General features: G+C 37.3%; 1 protein-coding gene across 1 annotated transcript in view; it reads right to left on the reverse strand.

Annotated features, from left to right (window-relative positions):
• Positions 1–4,088: 4,088 nt before the first annotated feature.
• The window catches only part of FMR1NB (FMR1 neighbor), a 32,889-nt gene continuing 13,272 nt past the window's right edge, over positions 4,089–23,705 (reverse strand). Inside the window, exons 2-5 of the mRNA XM_023508205.1 lie at positions 19,532–19,639; positions 16,551–16,691; positions 14,786–14,882; positions 4,089–4,242 (exon numbers count right to left, since the gene is read on the reverse strand). Of these exons, the coding sequence (XP_023363973.1) occupies positions 4,089–4,242; positions 14,786–14,882; positions 16,551–16,691; positions 19,532–19,639 (500 nt within the window). The remainder of the gene's footprint in view (positions 4,243–14,785; positions 14,883–16,550; positions 16,692–19,531; positions 19,640–23,705) is intronic.

Here is a 23,705-nt window from a genome sequence, read left to right on the forward strand (position 1 = left end):
TGCCCAGATATTTGATCAAACATTATTCTGAGTATGTCTGTGAGGGTGTTTTGGGGTGAGATTAACATTTAAATTGGTAGATTGAGTAAAGCAGATTGTCCTCCCTCATGTGAGCTGGCCTCATTCAACCAGCTGAAGGTCTGAATAGAACAAAAGTGTAACACTCCCCTGAGTAAGAAAGAACTCCTCCTGCTTAAATACCTTTGAACTGAGACATTGGCTCTTCTTGAGTCTCATGCCCACCAGCCTTTGAATAAGAACTACACTATCCATTCTGGTTCTCAGGCCTTTAAGCTCAGACTGAAACTAAATCATTAGCTCTCCTGAATCTCCAGCTTGGTGACTCGACCTGCACATCTTGGGACTTATCTACCTCTTGTAATCTAATGAGCCAATTTCTTATAGTAAATTTCTTTGCATGCATATTAAATGTAATACATATATACATATATACTATATGTGTGTGTATGTACGTATTGTATATGTGCAATACACCCTATTATATCTGCAGAGCTTGCTCCCTTCCTTCCTCAGGTCTTTACTCAAATATCAAATTCTCAGTGAGTTCTCCTCTGGCCACTTTGTCTAAAACTATAACTTTCCCTCACATACTCCAGTTCTTTTCCTGGCTGTTTTCTCCTTAGCACACATTATCTAACATACTATGTCTTTTACTGATTTGTTTCTTTTTTGCCTATATTATTAGAACACATACTCTGGTTTCTCTTCAGATCATATAAATATTTTGCCTATATTATTGGAATGTAAAAACTCCATAGGGCAGAGATTTTTGTATGTTTTCTTCACTTCTGCCTCCCCAGAACTATAGTACCTGGTACATGTTGTTGAATTAATGAATAAACAACCACATTATTTTCACTTGTATCCCTGAGAGCCCCTGAAAAATGTGGACTCCTGAATCAAACGGGTATCCAAAATAGGTCTCCTTCTGTTCAGTGTCTGCCAAACATTTCAGTGGCTTCTTCAGAAGGTGATGCTACTGCTATAAATCTTGCAATGCACACGCTGTGGGCCTCACTTTCAGAAGCATTTAAAGTGTGGAGCTTGGGGCTTTGTTAACTCAAAGGGCACTTCCTGCAACAGAGCACGCGTGTACAAGTGCGCATTTCCCAGGCACAGTGTCTTTACCAGCCTCTGTTTGACAAGAACTCTTTTATATTCATTATATCTACAAACTCTTGATCTACCTAAATTTTCGGTGATAAAAGGTGTTTCTTTTCCGGTCACCAAAAACCAAGACTCCTTCCCTTAAAAATGCAATCAATTCAGATTATAACTGAATCCTGGGAAATGAGGTGTCCTCCCCCTTCAGTCTGGGCCAAGTGCCCCTTTGTGTATTCCCATAGACATAATACACCTCCTATCATAACCCTGCCTTGAGTTCTGCACCTAGCTTCCTCTCCAGCTAGACTGTGAACTCCATCATGGCAGGGGCAAGTCTGCCTTGCTCATGACTGTGTCTCTAGCATATAGAGATCAGACGACACATAGCAGGGACTCAATAAATTTGTGCTGAATGAATGAGTAACCAGCCCAGGTAAACTTGAGTCCCACACATTTTAAAAAGAAGAAAATGAATCATAAAGAGTAAATTTTCAAAAATAAGCACTATCTGCTTATGTATATCAAAGAGCACAACTGTTTTCTTTAAAAAGTAAACATAGTAATAACAGTGTTTAGCTCTGAATAGTGGGAATATGATTTGATTTTTTTCTTTTCCCTTACATATCCTTATTTACCAAATTTTCTGTAATGAGTGTGTCTTATTTTAATAGCAGAAAAAATAACATTATAAATTATAAAATAAAAAGAACAACCTTACTAAAAAATATTCTAACCTCTTTTCCTCAAAATAACAAGTATGAGATACAGTGAACTATATCACTGAGGTTCCCCCCCCCTTTCCTGAAAGATAAATAATATGGAATCTCTGCCTTATTAAGTACCAACGGAAGTATAAGGTGATAAAATAAGCCACATTGCAAAAACCACAGTACTATCTGGGACCTGAAATGCCACCAGTACTTTACTCATGGTTGTAGTAATTCTATAGAAACTATTTAAAAAAAAAATTCGGATTCTGGTTTGATGCTCAAAAACATAACTATCAACTTTATTTACTATTTAAGAGTAAACAACAAAAATATGGACCAATTTTTTAATCTAAAACACTCCATCAAGTTCAGATGACTGGGACAGGCTTCTCTGCATTGGATGGTTTGCATTCATCTCATTAAGAAAATAACGCTATGGGAGAAAAGCAAAGTAGGATTAAATGACTTAAAGGACTAATAGTGCACCATACTTTGTTACAAAAGGAAATGACTGTAACAAAATTCTCAAACTCCGTATACTGAGTGCTATGATTAACTTATATGTTTTTCTATCATTGTATAGTTTGCTATCATCTTATGTCACTTTGAGTCATACAGATAAATACCATTACAGAGATAATTTCTGGATAGCAAAGTTAACTTCCATGCCTTAGAGAATGGCCCACAGAAACCAAGTTTTGTTAGTCTAATTATGTCATTTATACACGTGTGTGTGCCCATGTGTACACGTATACACACATGGACTGTATTAGGCTTATGCAAGGTAATACAGTAGTATGAAGAATCTACATGTATCACAATTATAATATATATTTATTTATTACCCACAATAAATAATATATATCCTATATAAACATATGAGGTCTAACAACTAATTTGTTAACTTGCCACCATCCACTTACATTGGCAGCACTGCACAAACAATTCAATAAGGTTTCATCACCTTGGCATATCAGTGTCTCACAGCCATGTTTGTGTTGACATGTGGTGGTGTCTCACTGGGTGGCATTCATTATTGTTGCGTGCTTTATGTGTGCCATATGATGACAGCTCTGATGGTCACTCCAGAAAAAAAGTTCTAAGATTACTTTGAAGAATAGACTAGGTGCTGGCCTCGGTGCATAGCTTCTCAGAGTACTTGAAAGGTGACTGTAGTGATATTTAGCAATGAGGTATGAAACTATTTTTCTAGGATGGGTTCGACCTAATTGTCAGACCTCATGTACATAAGATACCCTCTATAAGGATTTTCTTTTGTTTCTTTTAAGTCACTTTTCCTATTCATAAGTTCTAACTTATTGTGAAGACTAATGAAGTGAGGCCTAGAAAAATTAAGGGACTTGCCAGAGCTTACACTGTAAATAACAGAAAAGCTGGGACTAGAGCCAGAGTCTCCTGACACCACATCCAGTGGACTGTTAACCCACTCCTTTACTTCTCTGTTCCTTAACACCTTCAATTTGAGTCACGCTTTGCAATTTTCAAAGCATTTTCACACACAATGTATTATTTAAACTACATTTTAAACCTCAGATGATGGTAGTAATGAGCTGAAAAGTTAACTTATTTGCCCATGGAAATATTACTACTTAATTACTTGGGTCTCCTGACTCCTAATCCAGTACTCTAGTCCCTGAGGTATACCTTTTTCTCATAAACTGTTTTATTCTCGTTTGTCCCTTCACAGTTATTTTAGGAGGAGAAAACCCAGACCAAGGCCAGGGGATCTACTAGCCTGTCCGAGTAGTCCCTGGTACCTGTTTCTGATATCCTTCTCACAACCTTTTCTAACACTGCATTGTGCAGGTTTGGGAAGCATGTAGCTGAAAATAACAGCTAAGATCCAAGATTCAATCTCAGGTCTATCAGACTCCTACAGCCATCCATGCTCCTTCTTCTGGATATCTTGTACGGTTAACACACTTTGGAGACTGTGGCCATTTTTATTTCACAAGGTGTCTATCATGTAGCCCCAGAGTCAGAGTGGCTAATTCCATTTTTTGTCTTCCTGTGAATGGCTGTACTATATATATCAAATAATGTGATACCTAAATAATTTAGCACATTTCTTGTCCACTTTCCTACCACCTAAATATGTTGAGTGATAAGCACCCCTCCTGTGGTCCAAACTTTTGTGGTATAAAAATTAAGTGCCAGTCAAATCAAGATGATGGTAGACAGAGAAAGCTAACAAGAATCAGAGACAGAACACTTCAATGTTACATCCTATTGTCAATTACCTTTGGTCTCTTGGTCCTTTTCATCATCCTCCTCATCCTCCATTGCGGTCCCCAAAACTTCATCATCCTTTCTGGGTTTGTTTCGTTGTTTCTTAAAGCCCTTTAACATTCTATGGACTTTCCTTCGCAAAGGATTGGCCCATTTGCTGTAATATGAAAAATTCAAGTGAAACCATATTTCTCAACAATGATAAAATAACAATTGGGGGGGGGGTTATAGGAAAACAATAACTGCCCAGATAACTCTTTTGGCTTTCCCATCTGATTTTTTAACTCACTAGATTGAATAAATAAAATAGAAAGTAAAGACTTGGTATGCTCAAATTTATCATTGTAGCCATCATTATTATTCTATATTAAGTCATTTTGATCATATGATCCTCCGTAACAGTAATGCTGTCTTGCTTCCCTCTACTGATGTCAGTGTTGTCCACCCTTCAACACTCAACTTGGATATATCTTGTCTAGTAAGCTTCCTTTCAGAATTTTCCCCCCATATGGGCTTCAAATCTAATAGTAATAGTTCATATTACATTAGCATTTATAATTTTCAAAGCACTTTAACTTACTGTTGATTTGGCATTCAATCCCCTACTTGTATATGTGTAGACAGTAGGTGCAGTATAGTATAGTAGGTGTGTAGTATATGTGTAGACAGGAGATGCTATCATATGCCAAGAACTTGGCTAGGTGCTTTACATACTTTATCTCATTTAATCTTCACAACAACCCTAGAAGGTGGATAGTGTTTCCTATTTTATAAATGATTAAATGCTTGGGCTGGGTGCCCAGAGCACAGTGGTTATGGCGCCAGCCACATGCACTGAGGGTGGCATGTTCAAACCCAGCCCAGGCCAGCTAAACAACAATGACAACTGCAATAACAAAATAGCTGGGCATTGTGCTGGGCACCTGTAATCCCAGCGACCTGGGATGCTGAGGCAAGAGAATCACTTAAGCCTGAATTAGAGGTTGCTGTGAGCTGTGACACCATAGCACTCTACCGAGGGTGACATAGTGAGACTCCGCCTTAAAAAAAAAATGATTAAATGCTTAGAGAGGTAAGATAACTCACTCAAGGTCACACACAGCTCATAAATGGAGATGCTAGGATTTGAATGTAGGTCTAAAGTAACAGGCTTTTTCTATGAGACCACATTGCAATGTTAGCTAACGATGACTAGCAACAACAGATACGACACAGACTTGCTATGTGCCAAGGCCTGTATATAAGCATTCCATGTGTATGATCTCATTTAATCTTCATGATGACTTGACAAGGCAGGTACTCTTTCTACCATTCCTATTTTTCAGAAAGGGAAACTGAGCTTCTTCCAAGTGGTAAAGTAACTTGCTGAAATCACCAAACTATTCAGTATAAAAATCCAAGATTCAAATCCAGACCTGCTTAAATCAAAAATATAATCTCTCCCTCACTAAGCTAACCTGTCTATTTCTCCCCTCCAAGCTTGAAAATTCTTTCTGGCTAGAACCTTAACTTATAAATTTTTATACCCCACAGAGGAAATGGAAATGTTAGTTGATTTTTATCAAGAAATTTTAACTCATTTTATGTTTATAGGGATTTTAGTTTCTAAAAAACTAAACACAAGCCAAGAAGAAAATTAGGAATGTTCATAGCAGAGGTTAAGGACAAAAATACAAAAAGAGACATAAAGAGGAAAATACTTGCATATAATATTATAAAGAGGTAATGACACATACTCCCATCCCAGCTCAGTGCTAGGTAGCATACAGAAGAGCACATCAGGACCCTGAAAGTGTTACTTAGCTATGCAGAGCAACCAGGTTCTGATCATGTGGGGCCCAGAGACACATACGCCTGCCTTTGAAATGATGACTTTGAAGGTAAGACTCACTTTTCTCCCATAAAACTACATTACTGTGTTGTCGCTGAGCTGCACTAGGTAAGACTGATGTGGAGCAAATAAACACCTTTTTCTCAATTAATCATAAAAAGTCTCCAGGCATAAATGAAATAGTGAGTGAAGGCCAAAAATACATCTATATGATTTACCTACGGTCTCTTTAAGTTGCCATGTTGTTAACTGCAGACTCAGAAAAATAATAAGTGAAACTAATGCACAGTTTTCAGTCCCTGGAGACTAGACGTGTTTCAGAATACAGAAATTTTGGATTTTAGAAAGGTAATATGACATGATATGTTGCATATTACGTGACACACCTACAGGTCTGGGACAGTATCTCATAGTCAAACACAGTAACATTTCTGCAATAGAATTTATGAATATTCACTCTGGGCATTAAATACTGACTAGAAAGAATCTCAGACCAGGTCAGATGAGGTTTTGCTCCCAAATAAGTCAGGAAAAAATCTTTAGGTTTACAAAACATTGTGAATGTCAGGATTTTAGAGAAGAAATTGAGGAGTTTATACTTTGTTCTAATACTCTGACTTCAGTATATCCTACTGTATATAATGACTATATTTTCTTTATCAACAGACTTGATTTTAAATTTGGCAGTGTGAATTTCACTTTCATTAACAACCAAAAAAGGCAACAAATCATTATTACTTCAAAATGCACGCACTGGTCTAGGTTTCAGAGGACTTGATTTTTTGATTTACTCTTATCACTAGCTGGCTGTATGACTAACATTCATTACTGAGATCCAAGATTAGATGTTCTATCCTATATCTAAAGAGAATGCCTAGGGGAAAAAGTAGAGGTAAAATGACTTGCCCATGTCCTAAAGGTAATTTTCTTCTTTTCATGTAAGATGTCACATATCATGGGCAGCATATTCACAATGAAAAGTACAGGTCAACTTTTCACACTTTTCACACAACTTTGTATAATGAAAAGTACAGGCTAACTACTCACTTAAATGGTGGGTATTACCATTCATTCACTGATATGTGTGCTCCTTTATGAAATAAACATTATTCTAAATATTAGAGACATAAAGATAAATAAAACATGTGACTTTAACCTCAAGGAGCTTAAAATTTAGAAGGAAAGACAGACATACAGTCTGATAACTATATAGCATTGAGATAAGTTCAAATAGAGGTAAGTAGAGATTGGTAGAAGATGAACAGGATGAAGCCTGACCCAGTGTGGGCAGGAAGTTTGGGGTAAGTGTCCTAGAAGAGGAAGGCTGAATCTAAACTGAGGCCTGCAGCCTGACTGGAATGAGCCAGATAAAAAAGAGTGGAGGTGGAAAGATGCATAAGAGCATTTAATCAATAGGTATTCTTCACAAAAGACTCAGAGTGGCCAGGTGCATGTCTGCAAACATCAAGTGGAACGGTACAGCTGGAAACACTAAGTGAGCCCACTGGAAATTTCTAATAATAGAAATCCACAGTTGTGGACCTTTTTCTCCTCTAACTCCCAGAAGCCTAAACCTCAGAACAAAGAAGTTGTATGGATTCAGTCTCAGTGAAACAACGGGGCTAGAAGGGATGGCTTCAAGTCCTAGACAACAGAATCCAGGGTAGGTAAAGAAAGCAAACGATGTTAGAAGTATGGCAGAGCAGAGTAAAAGAGCCTGGAGGTCTTAATGGGTTAAAGAACAGACGTAGCAAGAACAAAGCAAAGAAGAGGCCGGATAACAAGGCACCCATCATCAAAGGGTAGGGTTTTGAAGTTTAATATTTTAGAGATTCAGAGGTTCAACTTTTGGAGAATAACAATGTTCAAGATATGGGCATAAAAGTGTGTGGTAAATGATGAGTACAGGAGAGATTAATCAGAATTGAATATGTCAAGGAACTCTGAAGCTAGGGGCTCAAACAAAAAAAGGATGTCACGGCTCAGGACCTGTAGCTCAGCGGCTAGGGCGCTAGCCACATACACTGGGGCTAGTGGGTTCAAACCCAGTCCAGGCTTGCTAAACAATAATGACAACTGCAACAAAAAAATAGCTAGGCGCTGTGGCAGACGCCTGTAGTCCCAGCTACTTGGGAGGCTGGGGCAAGAGAATCTGTTGAGCCCAAGAGTTTGAGGTTGTTGTGATGTGTGATACAACGGCTCTCTACTGAGGACGACATAGTGAGACTCTGCCTCACAAAAAAGGGGGGAAAAAAAAGGATGTCACTGAAGAAATTTGTTCAGTGTTCTGAAACCTCAAGAATTTAACTTAACTGGAAAGGTAGCTACATGAGAAAATTACCAGTGCCTTCAGAACCACAGGAATCACCTTGGGAAGACTATACAGTAAACGTAGTAAGTGAGAGATCAGAAAGAAACAAATGGCTCATAACATAGTGTGTTAGTCCACTTTGTGTTGCTATCAAGGAATACCTGAGACTAGGTAACTTATAAAGCAAGAGGTTTACTTGGCTCCTGGTTCTATAGGCTGTATGAGATGCATAGCACCAACATCTGCTTCTGGTGGGGGCTTCAGGAAACCTCCAATCAAGGTGGAAGGAAAAGAGGGAGCAGACATGTCATATGGCAATGGAAGGAGCAAGAGAGAGAGGTGGGGCAGGGGCAGGCTCTTTTACACAACAAGCTCTTTAGTGAACTAACATAAAGAGGACTCATTCCTTTCCTTGGGGTGATTCATGAGGACTCTGCCCCCATGACCCAAACACCTCCCCTTAGGCCACTGGGGATCAGATCTCAACATGAGATTTAGAGGCACCAAACATATAAATCATATCAGATAGTGAGGCTACCCAGGAATATAATCAGCTGAGTAAGAACACAAGTGTCATTGTAGCTCAATAAATATTTCAGAAGGAATTATTGAAGGTTGAACTAGAGAGAGTCTAGTGCAGATCCAAATAGTCTGCATATCAGATTCATTCGAAAGCCTTTAAAAAATACAAATTTCAGGACCAAAAACCTCAGACTAAATCTTACTCTCTAGGGTATAGCCTGGAAAACTATTTATATTAAATATTACCAGTATTACTTCTGTAGAAACCAACTATATGTTAATTGTTTTTACCTGCACTTCTTTTTATGGACTGTGACTTTTTACCTTGGAGATAGATATATATATATATATATATATATATCCCTTATTATATTGTATGTTCCTTGAGAACACAAAGTATGATCTGATTCACCTCTTTGTCTTTCAAAGAGGTGAATCAGGGCCTGGAACTAACTTGGGCCTAGAACTTGGATATTCTCGAATGCATTACAAGTTACTGAATGGTATAATGAAATGAAACAGTACTATTTTAGAAAGATGAGTCTGACAGGACATTGATCGATAATTTAGAGGGAGAGTAGATCAGGAGTCCAGGAATATGTCCAAACTGGTTTGGCAAGCATCTTGACTCCCTCTTTACCTGAGGGCAAAGACATGTATTTTTATTTAAGTCCTAGGAAACATCTCCAGGACCCACATCCTAACCATCTCCTAAGCCCTACTCACAGATTCCAGATTCTGTCTGTCTTGTAAGATCACTCTGAATTACACATATCATTACAATGTCCTCCTCAGTTCCCAACCTTGTCTTTGCCCCAGATGCCAGCCTTGGTACCTCTTCTAAACCACTTGCCCAGGATGGGAGAGAGCATTCAGGCCTGGACTAAGTTGTGACAATAAAATGGGGAAAGGGGCAAAGCCCAGACTTATTGCATAGGAGAACAAAAAAAAAAAAAAAAAAAGAGAGAGAGAGAGAGACTAAGTGAACGGATTATACGTGAAGAATAAAGTACAGGGAATAGGCACAGATGACTCCAAGGTTTAGCCTGGGAGACTGAAGAATTTACTGACAGGAATAGAGAGGTGTCAAGGGGAGATGATTTGGGGAAAAAAGACAATGAACTCTGTTTTGCATATATTGCATTTAAGGTGCCGGTGGAATATCTAATTTGTGAGAGGAATTGGAAACACAGAACAGGTAGAGGTAAGGATTTCAGGATTTAGATTTAAGAGTCATTCACCCGAAGAACTTCAGAGTATTATGGTCCGAAAGGACCTGAGAAATTGGTTAGAAAGGACCAAACTCTTCATCTTTGGTGCATTGGTGAAAGAAGAAAAAGAAATTCCCTAAGTCAATTCTCTAATTTTATAAGAAAATCAATACCCAAAGGAGTTCAGCACACACATGAAACTGGCGGTAAAAGCAGAATTAGAATACAGATTATTTTCATTGTTCTTTCCACTGCATGCTTCTACCATTATTTGACAAACGAGAGCAAGGCTTTGGGAAACAACCAGTTGGGAGAACAAAGGAAAGCAGACTGGCATGAATCCGAATGGTAAGGGGAACAATGAAACCCAGAGAGAAAATTTTCCAGTTTGATGAAAATATTTCAAATTGCATATGAAAACACCACACTGTACCCCAGAGTTGCATTAATGTACATAGTTATCATTTAATAAAAAAAAGAAAATTAGAAAACTCTAAAAAAAAAAAAAGAGGAAGAGTCAACAGTGTGCTATGTGACAAAAAGGTCAAGTTGGATGGGAACTGAAAAAGGCCACTGCATTTTGCAATGCAATTATTAGTTACTTGGCAACAGGATGTTCTCTTTAATAATATCTACTGTTCTAGAATTCTCTAAAATGCTGCCCTCGCAGTCCTTGCGGTGGGAACACCTCAGACATAGGATCTGCATATAACGTGGTTCTCCTATTTCAGTAATCAAATTACCTTGAGCAAGGTCCGAGAAGAACTAGCTTTACATGAATTTCAAATCTACAGTGATTCATGTTAGAACAGAGTTCTAGTTTGCTCACGTTCTCACCTGACATATTTTATCAATGCTCTTAGAGCCTCGTCATGCTTTTAAAATTTGTAGATTTTCTTTCCTTTCTCTGAATTCAGATGTATATAATCCTAGGAACTTCAATCTTTCTAGCAATTGGCTAATTACTGCATAAAGCTTTTCAAAATAACATTACTAAGTATATTGTACAGTATAATGAGATACACAAACATGGGGATTTGAAAATGTAAATGCCTATTTTTAAAATTCAATGGGTGATGATTTTTAGGCAATTTTTGACACATTTATTCCCAATTCTTTACCGCCCATTCTAAGAAAATAAGCAGCATTAAGACTATCAGCATAATGAAAACCACATTATGATACAGAGAATCACACAGCAGGATTTGTCTAAATGTAGAAATTTTCAGTTAACAGCCATCTGGCAAGCAACAACATTCAAAGTGTGTCGGGGGATGTGCTTTTTACATCCTCTGTGTATCAGATGATCTACAATCTTAAAAAAAAATCGTTTTTATCATTCAAAAGCAAACATAGTTTTGTCACTTTTCATACTGAGTTCTGAATTTTTTTCTTGATTGAAAACTACAAATTCACTCAAACAGAAAGAACAAAAACCATGAAAATGCACTTCATCGGAGTACTACAATGTCTGAATTTTCCACCTAACCAAAACTATGTACATATCACTACATAATCCACAGATGTTGACCGGCGTATGCACACAGATTTAAACTTTATCTAAAAACATATAAAGATTAGAAACTGAATCTGGCACTTGAGACTATTGTCATTGGCACACTATTACTATAATGGGAGCAATTCAGCCATCTCCTTTTTCCCCCTCCTTCCCTAAAGCTGCTTCCTTTTGTCCCCATCCACTTGATCTATTCCTTCTTTCTCCACTAAGTAAGTCTTAAGCCTGCCAGTGAGATGTAAACCTAATGAAGCTTTGATCCCTATAAAATGAGGATAAAAATAGATCTTACAGAACCTTGAGGATGCAATGAATTTCAAAACACATATGCTGGTTTAATAAAGCTATTAATAGCAAATTTTTAGCAAGCTTTTCACTAATGTCCTCTGCTCCCTTTTGTATGTGTGCAACCAGTCCAAGCTGGCTTGAGTTCTCTGTCTACCTGGTTCCTACCTTACCTGAACTCAAGTCAAGGAGAAAAAACTACAGATTCGGTTTAGAGATTCTCTGAGCCTGCCCTGCCCTCTTTCCACTTAACTCCAATCTTCACCACTTTCAGAACTTTTATAAACTACTACTACCATTCATTTCAGTCCTTAGTTATATTACACCTTATAATTTTAAATGCATTGTCCTTGGGATTTGCTTTAACCAGTCTCACACCAATGAGGGGTCAGGGACTGACCCACCAGAAGGGTTTTTGTACAGCTGTTGAAGTGGGACAACAGAACATGAGAAAACCAACCAGCAGTGGGGTCAATCCCTGATCTCCCCTTGCCAGTCTTCAACTATTAAGGTAGATTTAAGTTCCTTAGAAGTAAGGCCTATGTTTTAGATGTTTCTTTTTTTTTTTAAGTATATACCATTTGAATCATTGTTGATACTTGCACATTGAGATGTTACTTTTTTTTCCTTCCTTGTATCCTCCATAATACCTAGCACAAGCAAACAGTGAATGAATAGGGTCAATTGTGGAAAACATGAATTAGGCACCCCACAAAATGAGATATATTTGGCTCTGAAGAGTGATCACCCTCTTCACCTAATTTGTTTTCATTTCTTCCGCTAGCTCAGATTGCTTCTCATTTTTCATTCCTCCAACTCCTGTCAGTTGCTGTCTCCTTAGGTGATCAGTAAATAAAAGGCACTGTCCAAATCACAGGGGTCAGGGAATGTCAAAACTTGATTTGTTTTGGCTTACAACCAAGGCCAAGAACAGAGCTAAGACAGCTTTTTCCTCAGGGAACACTCAACTATTTAATGTATGAGACAAGACCCAGCAGGAGGAAGACCTTAAGGGTATCTTCCAAGGCCTAAAGAGCAAGAGAGTGCCCCCAACAGAGGCCCAGATTGTGTTACTACAGAACTGCATTAGAATTTAGCTTCTCTGATTTAGCCAGGTAAGTGTTCGGCTTCTTTCTTTTTTTTCTGTATTTTTCAAGTGACTACATCTATTTCCCTTCTACAGGGATATTTATTTTACAGACTCTAATTTTTCACCTATCTCTTCATTCTCTGAACTAGAGAACAGGAAGTGAATTAAGGGGATAGTTCTAAGGAGATATCTTGCTACCCCACACACAGCCTTTGGCCTCCTTTTAGCTCCTTGCTTGATAACAGGGATGGGATCTCCCCATTTTCACACAATTATTCCCCTTGCCTCTAAAATCAGCCAACCACAAACACAGACAGTACCCCATCCACTCTCCATCAGTGCTCCTGGAAACTCAGCTAAGCAGTGAGATGAAACTGCCACCTGCTCAAGGGTTCATGACAGGCAGCTCAAGACGACAGAAGGAACATACAGCTCTTACACAAAATAGTAAAATAAATAATGCATAGTAAACCAAAAGGTATGGTATTCAAACATATATACTTATTCACATTGTTCAAGTCTATCAAGCTATTCATATTATGTAGAAAACATAAAATACATTCTTATCAGGGGATAATCCTTTAGATATCATTTTAGAGAAAAAAGTCTGGTGGAGCTGAACATTCTCATTCTTTATCAGAGGCAAAACAGAGGGGCCATAATGAAATTATTATACCAAGCTTATTATTCCAGATATCCTGTAAATTGTATTGTATAATCCTAGACACCAATTTCTAGCAAATACTGTCCGATTTTTATTCATGTTTTTTTCTTACATGAAACCAAGGTTTGAAGGGATGAAGAAAGGATCAAAAATTCCACTCTTATTCCCAATCACCTGGGAAATTTTAAAAAAGGAGAGAAAACAAGGAATAGAGATTATACACTTAGAATAGGAAACTAAGTGAAATCTGAGAGAAAAAAATGACCATCATATGCACACTGGAATAGCTGAAATGCTGTGACCCAATAGTGGATTCAAAATGGTCTGTTAAAGCGATTTAAGGAAAGACTTGATATTTCTGGAAAGTAAGATAATGTGTATAGTCTAAGTCTTCTGCGAAATCTAAATCATTTTTTTGGTAACTCAAATACTACTTTCCCATTAACTTGGATGAAAAACATCAAAGACTCTTAATCTTTAACAGGCACCTTCTCTTTACCAGAAAATTTAAGGAGGTATTTCCTCTGAGGGCAGTGACTTGGCCATGCTGTACTTGCACAAACCTGAGTGCCTCCTTAACACTGTGCTCCAAGTGCCGCACCACACTCTAGTCTAGACTTTGCTTTGTACCTCCATACCCACTCTATCCCAATAGTAGAAAGCCATAAAAAGAATAAACAAACTTGGAAGCATCATGCTAATAATCCACTAAGATTTTGTATAAGATGCTAAGAAAAAATCTAGTACAAATTAGCTTGGAGGCAGAACAGGATTTAAGGCCCAGTGGCAGATGACCATTAAAGACCAATGGCAGATGACTCAACAAAGATCAAGACTTCTGGGAACCATTCTGATTTACAGATAATAGCTACTGCCACTCCACACACCCACAGATCACTGATTTGTTTTTCCTTCTAATTGGGGTTTTGTTTGATGAGGGACTGTAAAGATACTATACAAAATGATATCTTAAACCTATAGTAAAACAACATAACATTCTTTTTTTATGATAGCTCTTCTTTTAGCTTTTTCTTAGGCTACTTTGTTTTCAACATAAAGAACCCAAACACTGGGTGGCGCCTGTGGCTCAAAAGGATAGGGCACTGGCCCCATATACCGGAGGTGGCAGGTTCAAACCCAGCCCCAGCAAAAAAAAATAAAAAAAGAACCCAAACATTATCGCCCATATCTCTGAAGCATATAAATGTGTCTACATACAAATATCTATGTATAGTCAGCAATCTTCAAAGAAACGTTTAAGTTTGCCTACCTCCTCCGGCAAAGAGAGCAGCAATAAAGGGGCAGACATCCCAGGAAGACCATGCTGATCACACCGAGCCCAAACATCCGGAACATCTGCGTAGGCTCTGTTGGTGTAATTATATCCTATTACTTTTAGGACTTAAGCAAGAGAAGCAAATCCAAGCTCTTTCATAAAGTCTTTATGAAAATATTATCAGTTAATAAAGTAAAAGGAGGAGGTATTCTTATATGACAGGTAGATATCCTTGCTACTCTGTAAGTAGCAGGAGTTTATGAAATGTTCTTGAAATATAACGAAGGCTACATTTCCATATGTGTCCCTCAATGGAAGCTTTAACAACATGATCCTACTATTTTTGTTAACAGTATCATGATGCATAGTATAAATTTCTTCCTGTGGCCCTAAATGTGTTTTTTCCTTGGCCATATGCCATACATCCTAGAGCACTCAAGGAGGAAATTAATCTATGAACAGTTAACTTGATAAAAAAAAAATGGCTTCTTAAATGTTTATTTCCAAATTACAAAACATTAAATTAAAAAAGGAATCAAAATTTGCAGGTAAATAAGCATATTTTATAGTCTTGTATTCATTGGGAAATGCATTCTAATGTGGTTAGGGAATTGTAAGTCACGATTCAATTTTTTTCCTCTACAAAAACTAAATGTCTCTTCACACATAATATAAAGACCCAACTGATAAATGCATTTTAAATACCATGTGACAGTGTTAAAATTGGAATACTGTATTCACGATCAGGTTTTACTTTCCATTATTAATACTACTTGTTCACAAAAAGCTGTAAATTGAATAAGAACTATATTAACCTAAGATATTGTTTTGCATGCATCCTTTCTGTAATACTTGTTAGTGTTTCATCATACCAAATCCATTCATCATGAGACCAACTGGCAATATGTCCCCACCATCCAAGTGAAGGTAGCAAAAACAGAGGGTGTACTTCTCGTAACTTTGTAAAGAAAAGAATTTTAAGAGAACAAACCTAATTCAAAAACAATAGAACAATTAAAAACTAATAAACAGACCTTAACAAGAAACATTCAATTCTACTGCTACATATTGAGAGTTGAAGACAAATGGGAAAAAGAATTCCACATAGGATGAAAAACCAGAAAGAGAAAAGTAAGCTAAAACACGCCCCATTGGCATTTTCTCCCAGGCATTGAGGGTTACACCTCTTGGGGCCTGGAACCTGTGGACAAAAGACAGAGTGACTAAAGCAAAAGAAAAGGTGAGACTAATTTTGTGACCAGGCATGGTGCTTCACACCTGTAATCCTAGCACTCTCGGAGGCGAGGTGGGTGGATTGCCTGAGCTCAGGAGTTTGAGACCAACCTGAGCCAGAACGAGACCCCTTCTCTAAAAAGTAGCCGAGCACTGTGGCAGACACTTGTAGTCCCAGCTACCAGGGAGGCTGAGGCAAGAGTATTGCTTTGAGCCCAAGAGTTTGAGGTTGCTGTGAGCTATGACGCCACAGTACAGTACTGTATCGAGAGTGACAAACTAAGACTCTCAAAAATAATAATAATAATTTTGAACTGCCAAAGTCAGCATCTAAGGGCTAAACAGAAACTACTCCTGAAGAGAGTCCTGACCACCTCAGGACTTTCTAAGGACAGCATTACTCTAGTGCTGGAAGTCCCCTCTAAGTCGTTAAGCTGGGAGACCCAAATGTAAATGGATGTCACTGTGACCTGGTTATTCAATTTTTTAAAGTAAAAATAAAAGAGAGGAAAGAGGATGAACTTACTATCTCTTAGTGGCAAAAAACAGCGGATGTCACTGGGCTTGACTAATGAGAAACAGCATTTGTATCTCAGACATTCAGTCTCGTTAAGGTGTTGCAGCTTATTACAAGGCTTGACCTCCTGATTGTCCTTCAGCATGCATGCTTTTAGAAAGAGAAATTGAAGAAAGAGAATTCAGCACAGTTAATCAGCATTTTCCCAAGTGAAATAATGACAGCAAGGCAAAAAAAGGAAAAACATTTAAGCTGTTACATTCAACGATTGAATGACAAATATACAAATAATGATGAAAGCTAAAAAAAGACTTAAATACAAGTTACTACAAAGTTATGAAATGTCACTTTTTCACTTTTAGATGACCTGCAGAAGTATACAATTGTTAACAGATTATTAGGTAGTTTTTAAAAAGATTATAGATTATAGGTTTAGAGAATACAAATACAACCCAAAGAACTACTGTGCATATCAACAGGCCAAATGGCCTTAAAACTAACACCCTGCTAAAATGATACCACAGATATCCTGTCAATTTTGCAAAGCTACAGAAACTTATTGAGTATGTCAGTAAGAATGAACTAAGTAAAATTCACAGTTTACTGCTAGAGAGTAAGGGAAGTGATATTATTGGTATTGACCTATTTTTTGTGAACAGTCCTGGGTGTTACACACTCAAAAAAGGGTGATAATTGTCAGGACCTAGTCAGAGATAGAATAGACTTCCTATGTTCTGAGTGAGAACCCATTTCTTGAAACATCACTTTCAAGGAATGCTAAGGAGAGGGTTAAAGCTGGGCATGGTAGCTCATGCCTATAATTCCAGCACTTTGGGAAGCCGAGGGAGGACCACCTGAGGAATGATCAGGAATTCTAGACCAGTCTGGGTAGTACAGCAAGAGTCTGTCTCTACAAAAAAAAGTGAAAAAAATTTAGCCAGGCATAGTGGTGCATGCTTGTAGTCCTAGATACTTGGGAGGCTGAGGCAGGAAGATTATTTGAACGAGAGTTTGAGGCTGCTGTGAGTTATGATTGCAACTACTGCAGTTCAGGCTGAGGGACACAGCAAGATTCTGTCTCAAACAAAGAAAACAAAAAAAGGAGGGTTAAGGTTATAATCATGGACGAGACAGAGCTAGATGATCTCTAAGATCCTTCAAATGTTGAGCTTCTGTTGCTTCATACTTAAATTATGTCTGATAGAACGTTATGCTAGATATCAAAATTAACCTTCAGACTCAAATTACCAAGAGGCACTTGTACTTTTAAAGAATAAAAAGGGTAGAACAATTTTTAGTCAGGTTTAAGTTTATAATTGTGTGTAAAGGGAGAAGGATCAGGTGATCTCTCAAGATCCCCTGCCAGTGTTTTTTAAGATTATCATTTTATTGGTGTACTCCCACCTAATGGGCAACATTTAAGAGTATATGGCACAGCTCCTGGGTGCAGGACACAACTACACCAGGGACCTTACCCCAAAAGTACGAACATGTAACCGAATCATTTGTACCCTCATATTAATCTGAAATAAAAGGCTGTCATTTTAATCTGCAAGAGGTGAATGTTTTACAAACAACAGCCTACTGACAAAATAACAGATTGGTTTTTAATGCCTAAGTGGTAAGAGTGTTTATTTTCAATTATATGAAGGAAGAAATAAATTGGTTAAAAGTGTTTCATATTTATGAACCCATGGTTATTATTTTCAAATAAGACAGTATTCACATTTTATAAATATTTAATAATGTTTTCAAAGATTTGAATCATCCTAGGTCAGATGTTCCCATTAAAATGAAACAATGTGATTTTGTTGGGCGAAACTGTTATTTAATACAACTAATTTTGACACAATTTACTGCACCAGATGGGAGAAATATTTGGGAGATACATGGATCTTGATTAGCCTATTTTAAAAAGTGATTTCAGTGTTTGTTTCACGTAGTTATTAGAGGAAACTACGTCACAGTTTACATCTGCTAGTTTCATAAACTCTAACCCTTAAATCATCATTTGTTGTTTATGACCAACTTTAGCAGTCACTAAACCATTCTTTTAGCCTACACAACATAACACCTTCCCAGAGTTCTTCTTTTTTCATTCTATTTGACTATGGCAACATTTTGAACTTATTTAAGAAACTTGTTTATTTTGCTGCTCTCATTGGTAGTAGGCATTATAATGCCTATTTTGTACTCGATAAAATCAGTATAGAAAAACATAGACATTTACGCAGGGTCACAGAAGAATTCAGTGGAAGTGTCTGGAATTAGACAGTGAATACAATTTTCTGCTTGTATATGTATATCTAATTTTGTTAGAATAAATCCTGTATGATTTTTAATAAAAACTTAATCTTGTAATTCACATATGTCAATTTATGTGAAGCATCTCCTTGAAAGGGCACCACATGCTATACAAAATGAAACGTGTTTATTTCTGGTTAATAATTCTCAGGAGTCATCACGTGCTTGATAAACACATTATATACAGAATCACAAAAAGATGGTGTGACATGAAACCTGGACTTTTATCATTAAGACAGATGGGAAGGCATCTGGTATAGTCCATAACATCAAAGCCACACAGTACCCTGCTTAATGCCACAGAAGACATCAATTTTACAGTACTGGGTTAGTGACTAGATTTCAGACAAAGCCACTCACGTAAATGGTGCCAAATTTAGACATCTGTGAAGGAAAAGTATTTTATAAAGAATAACAAAAATTTATTAAATGACTAATTCCCTTACAAATATTGCCTCAGTTCATCTTCACAATTCGCTGCAGTAAATCTCTTCATTTTAAAGATGTAGACACTGAAGTGCAGTGAGATTGTCTTGCCTGAGGCGAAGGGCAGAACCCAGGTTGCAAACTTCGGTGTGTCCTACTCCAGTGCCACTATATCATGCTACACCACACTATCTCCTATTTGATTACTATTCTCAAAGCAAGGACATTGATTGGAGGGAAAAAATGAAATAAGAACTTACTTGTTGGGAAGAAAAATCTCAGTAGGGATTCCCATGCAGAAAGTTTCTCCAGGGTTTGTCCATCAGCGTTTTGGACATATTCATCAGTAGAAACGGTGTTTGCAAATCCTTAAGAAGTGAAATTATTAAACTTAATACAGAAAGCTCTCAACACTTTTAATGACCCTTTCATTGTAATTACCTTTGCTTCACTTAATTACAGGAAGTCTAATAGCAGGTAAATTGTACTTTGATCTCAGTTTAGGGATTATTAATAGCCAGAACACAATTCTTCTGTGAAACTGAAGGAGTATTAAAGTTAAAAATGCTTAAGCTATAAGCTGATCATCCTATTGTTGCACTGTGAACTAATTCACAATAGTGAATTTACCTTTGACAGATAACAAGGATATTTAGAGGCCTAATCAATTGACAAATTCGAAATGCTATGTATTCCAACTAAATCAGACCCCAACACAGAAACTCTTGGCAAACATGTTGGCTTCCTTACACACTGATAAGAACGAAGGCCTTAGACCATGTAAAACCTTCCTTATCCTTCTTTTTCACTACTTCAAAGCTATTTTTAGTCATAGTTGCATGATCCCCTCCTATAAAAAGAATAAAACAGATTTGTCCTTAGCATTAAATATTTCTCAACACTATCTTTAATAATGTCACAGAATTCCATGAGATGGTTCTATTGTAACTGAATTAACCATTCCCCCATAGGAAGATATTTAGGTTGTTTATGATTTATTGACATTATAAAGAACACTATGATGATGATTAGATTATCACTGGTTTGCAATGATTACCATCAGAACTATATATTTACAGATATTCCTGAAAAATTCCCTAAAATAAATGTCCAAATTTACCTTCCAGTAAGGCTACCCCAAATTACACTTCTACTAGTAGTAGACAAATACCAGTTTTCTTGCCCCCTTGCCTTCTTTGTTGTTGTTATTTGCCAATTTGATGGCCAGAATAAAATAAAATGTCTTGTTTTATGTGCACTTTTAGTCATCAGTGAGCTTATATCTTTCATACGTTGTTAGTTGCACGGTAGAGAAACTAAGCCTTAATCTGCCATGTTTCAAATGCTTTTTCAAAGTAGTTGGTTACCTTTACATTTTTTACGGTTTGAGGGAGGCTCAGAAGTTTTAAATTTTTTATGTAATCAAACTTATCAATCTCTTATTAGTTCTTCCTTTCAGGTCATTTTTCAGAAAGACATTCTATACTCTAATACTTCCCTCTAAGATTTTTATGGTTTTACTTTTTAAATTTAAATCTTTAATCCACATGAAATACATTTTAGAGTGTGTTATGAAGTAGGGACAAATTTTTTCCAGCGATCCTAACAGCACATATTAAATCCATCCTTTTCTACTTACAATATCATCATCATATTTTAAGTTCTTACATAATCATAGATCTGTTTCTTGACTTTCTATCTTGTTCCATTAATGTATCTGTAAGTGTACCAACAGCACTGTTATAATTTATCTTACATTTTTAATGTATTTTAAAAACTGATGGATCTCTATAATGAAAACCATGAAAATCTGATGAAAGAAACTGAAGAGGACACAAAAACACGGAAAGATATTCCATGGTCATGGATTGTAAAACTTGATAATGTTAAAATATCCATACAACCCAAAGAAATCTACAGATTCAATGCAATCCCTATCAGTGACATTCATCACATAAATAGAAAAAAAAAAATCCTAAAAGTCATATGGAACCACCAATACCCAGAACAGCCACCCACAATTATCCTCAGCCAAAAGAACAAAACTGGAAGAATCACATTACTTGACTTCAAATTATACTGCAGAGCTGTAATAATCAATATAGCATGGTACTGGCATAAAAACAGGCACACAGACCAATGGAACAGAATAGAGAACCCAGAAATAAATCCACACATCTATAATGAAGGTATCTTCGGCAACGTTTCCAAGAACATACCACGGGCAAAGAACAGTCTCTGCCATAAATGGCGCTGGAAAAACTGAATATTCCTATGTAGAAGAATGAAACTAGACCCTTATCTATCATCATATACAAAAATCAAATCAAAATAGACTAAAGACTTAAATCTACGACCTAAAACTATAAAAATACTTAAATAAAACACTGGGAAAATGTGTGAGGGCATTTGTCTCCACAAGGGCTTCTTGAGTAACCCCCAAAGCACATGCAACCAAAGCAAAATTGGACAAATGGAATCACATCAAGTTAAAAGCTTCTGCACACGAAAGGAAACAACCAACAAAGTAAAGGAAAAACCCGCAGAATGGAACAAAACATTTGCAAATTATCCATCTGACAAGGGTTTAATAACTAGAATATGTAAGGAGCTCCAATAACTCAATAGGAAAAAATTAATTGATTTCATAGAGACAAAGAGCAGAATGATGGTTACCAGAGCCTAGGAAGTATAGCGGGGGGGTGGACAGATAAAGTGGGGATGGTTAATGGGCACACAAATACAGTCAGAAGGAACAGTACGGAACAGTATTTGATAGGACAACAAAGTGAATACAACCAATAATAAGTTAGGGAATATTTTAAAAGACTGTGAGTCTGTATTTTTTGGCAGGGAATACTTTCTTAACTTTTTACTTCTTCAAAGTCACAAGTTGATTTCATTATTTTTAATTTTTCTAGGAAATCATCCAGTACAAAGCAATTATCAGGATGGACTCACAAAACTATTCACTTAAAATTTTTGTATCTTCTTTATACCAATGATAATGTCTTCATTCTCATTTACATGAGACCAACTTCCATACACATACAATTGAAAGTGCATTCTCAGTGCAGTCTCACAACGAACTCTATTATAAACGTTAAGCTATATTTTTCAAATACTCTCTATCTTTATTTTTTCTTTCAAAGACTAAAGAACATATTGAAGTCTCCCACCCTGATTATGGTTTTGTCCATGTCTACTTGAATTTCTAAAAGTATTTGTTTTCTATATCCCAACATGATCTATAAACATTTAATCATGAAAACTTTATCTTCACTGTATATTACATATCTTGGCAATATTAAAAATAGCCCATTTTGTCCTGTTTCTTTTCTTGTAACTCCTACTCATTATTGAATGCCTACTATATTCTACATTTGGGGTACATATCAGGTAACAAGTCAGATAAGATCCCTGCCCTCATAGAGCTCACTACAGTACAGTAGCGAGAAGACAGACAAAAACCAAGTAAACTAACAGTTTAAATAAATGCAAATTGTAAGGAGTGCTGTGAAGAAAGTGGATACCAATAAAGAACGAGGCAGGGGACCTACTTTAAATAAAAGCTGGCCTTTCTAAGGAGATGATATTTAAGTTTCAAAAAATAGAATTAGAAGTAGCCAGGTATGGCTCGGAACCCTGCAGCTCAGTGAATAGGGCCCTGCCACATACACTGAGGCTGGTGGGTTCGAACCCAGCCTGGACCTGCTAAACAACAATGATAACTGCAACCAAAAATAGATGGGCGTTGTGGTGGGCACCTATCCCAGCTACTCAGGAGGCTGAGGCAAGAGAATTGCTTAAGCCCAGGAGTTTGAGGTTGCTGTGAGCTGTGACCCCAGGACACTCTACAAAGGGCAACATAGTGACACTCTGTCTCAAAAAAAAAAAAAAAAGAAGTAGCCAGGTACACAAAGGGCCTGAAAGAGTGCTTCCCCCATAGAGAATAAGAAATTCGATTATGAACCTAAAACAAAAGACTTAAAAGAAAAAAAAAAGAGATTACTCTTGCTAGGCATACTTTACCAGATTAGAAGGCCTACCATGCTACATGGCACAGGAAAGGAGCTGTAAATGAAAGAGGTCTTCACGGGACCTTTGTTCTGCGCTGTCCATTGTTTCCTTGCTGTCCTCCTTCCCCAGTTTGACTGTCCTTGCTGCCACAGACTCAGCATACCTTGTGATGGTGAGCTGTGGCTGGCAGCAGCACACCATGGCCAGAGTATCACTCTAGCTTTTATTCAGCAAGTGGTGCGTTCTTTGGAATCCCTCCAGGATAGAGATTGATTCCCCCAACTTGGAGACCCCAACACAAGAGTGCTTTAGCCTCCAGCCCATGCCAGACAGGCGTGACCTGAGCCTGAGGTGAAACCCAACTTGCTGTGACTTCCCAGTGGGGCCTGATCTTTGTTCAATCATTCAGAAAAC

The sequence above is a fragment of the Otolemur garnettii genome, unplaced genomic scaffold (genome assembly GCF_000181295.1).
Source record: "Otolemur garnettii isolate 467f Iridium unplaced genomic scaffold, OtoGar3 scaffold00231, whole genome shotgun sequence".
NCBI classification, from domain to species: Eukaryota; Metazoa; Chordata; class Mammalia; order Primates; family Galagidae; genus Otolemur; species Otolemur garnettii.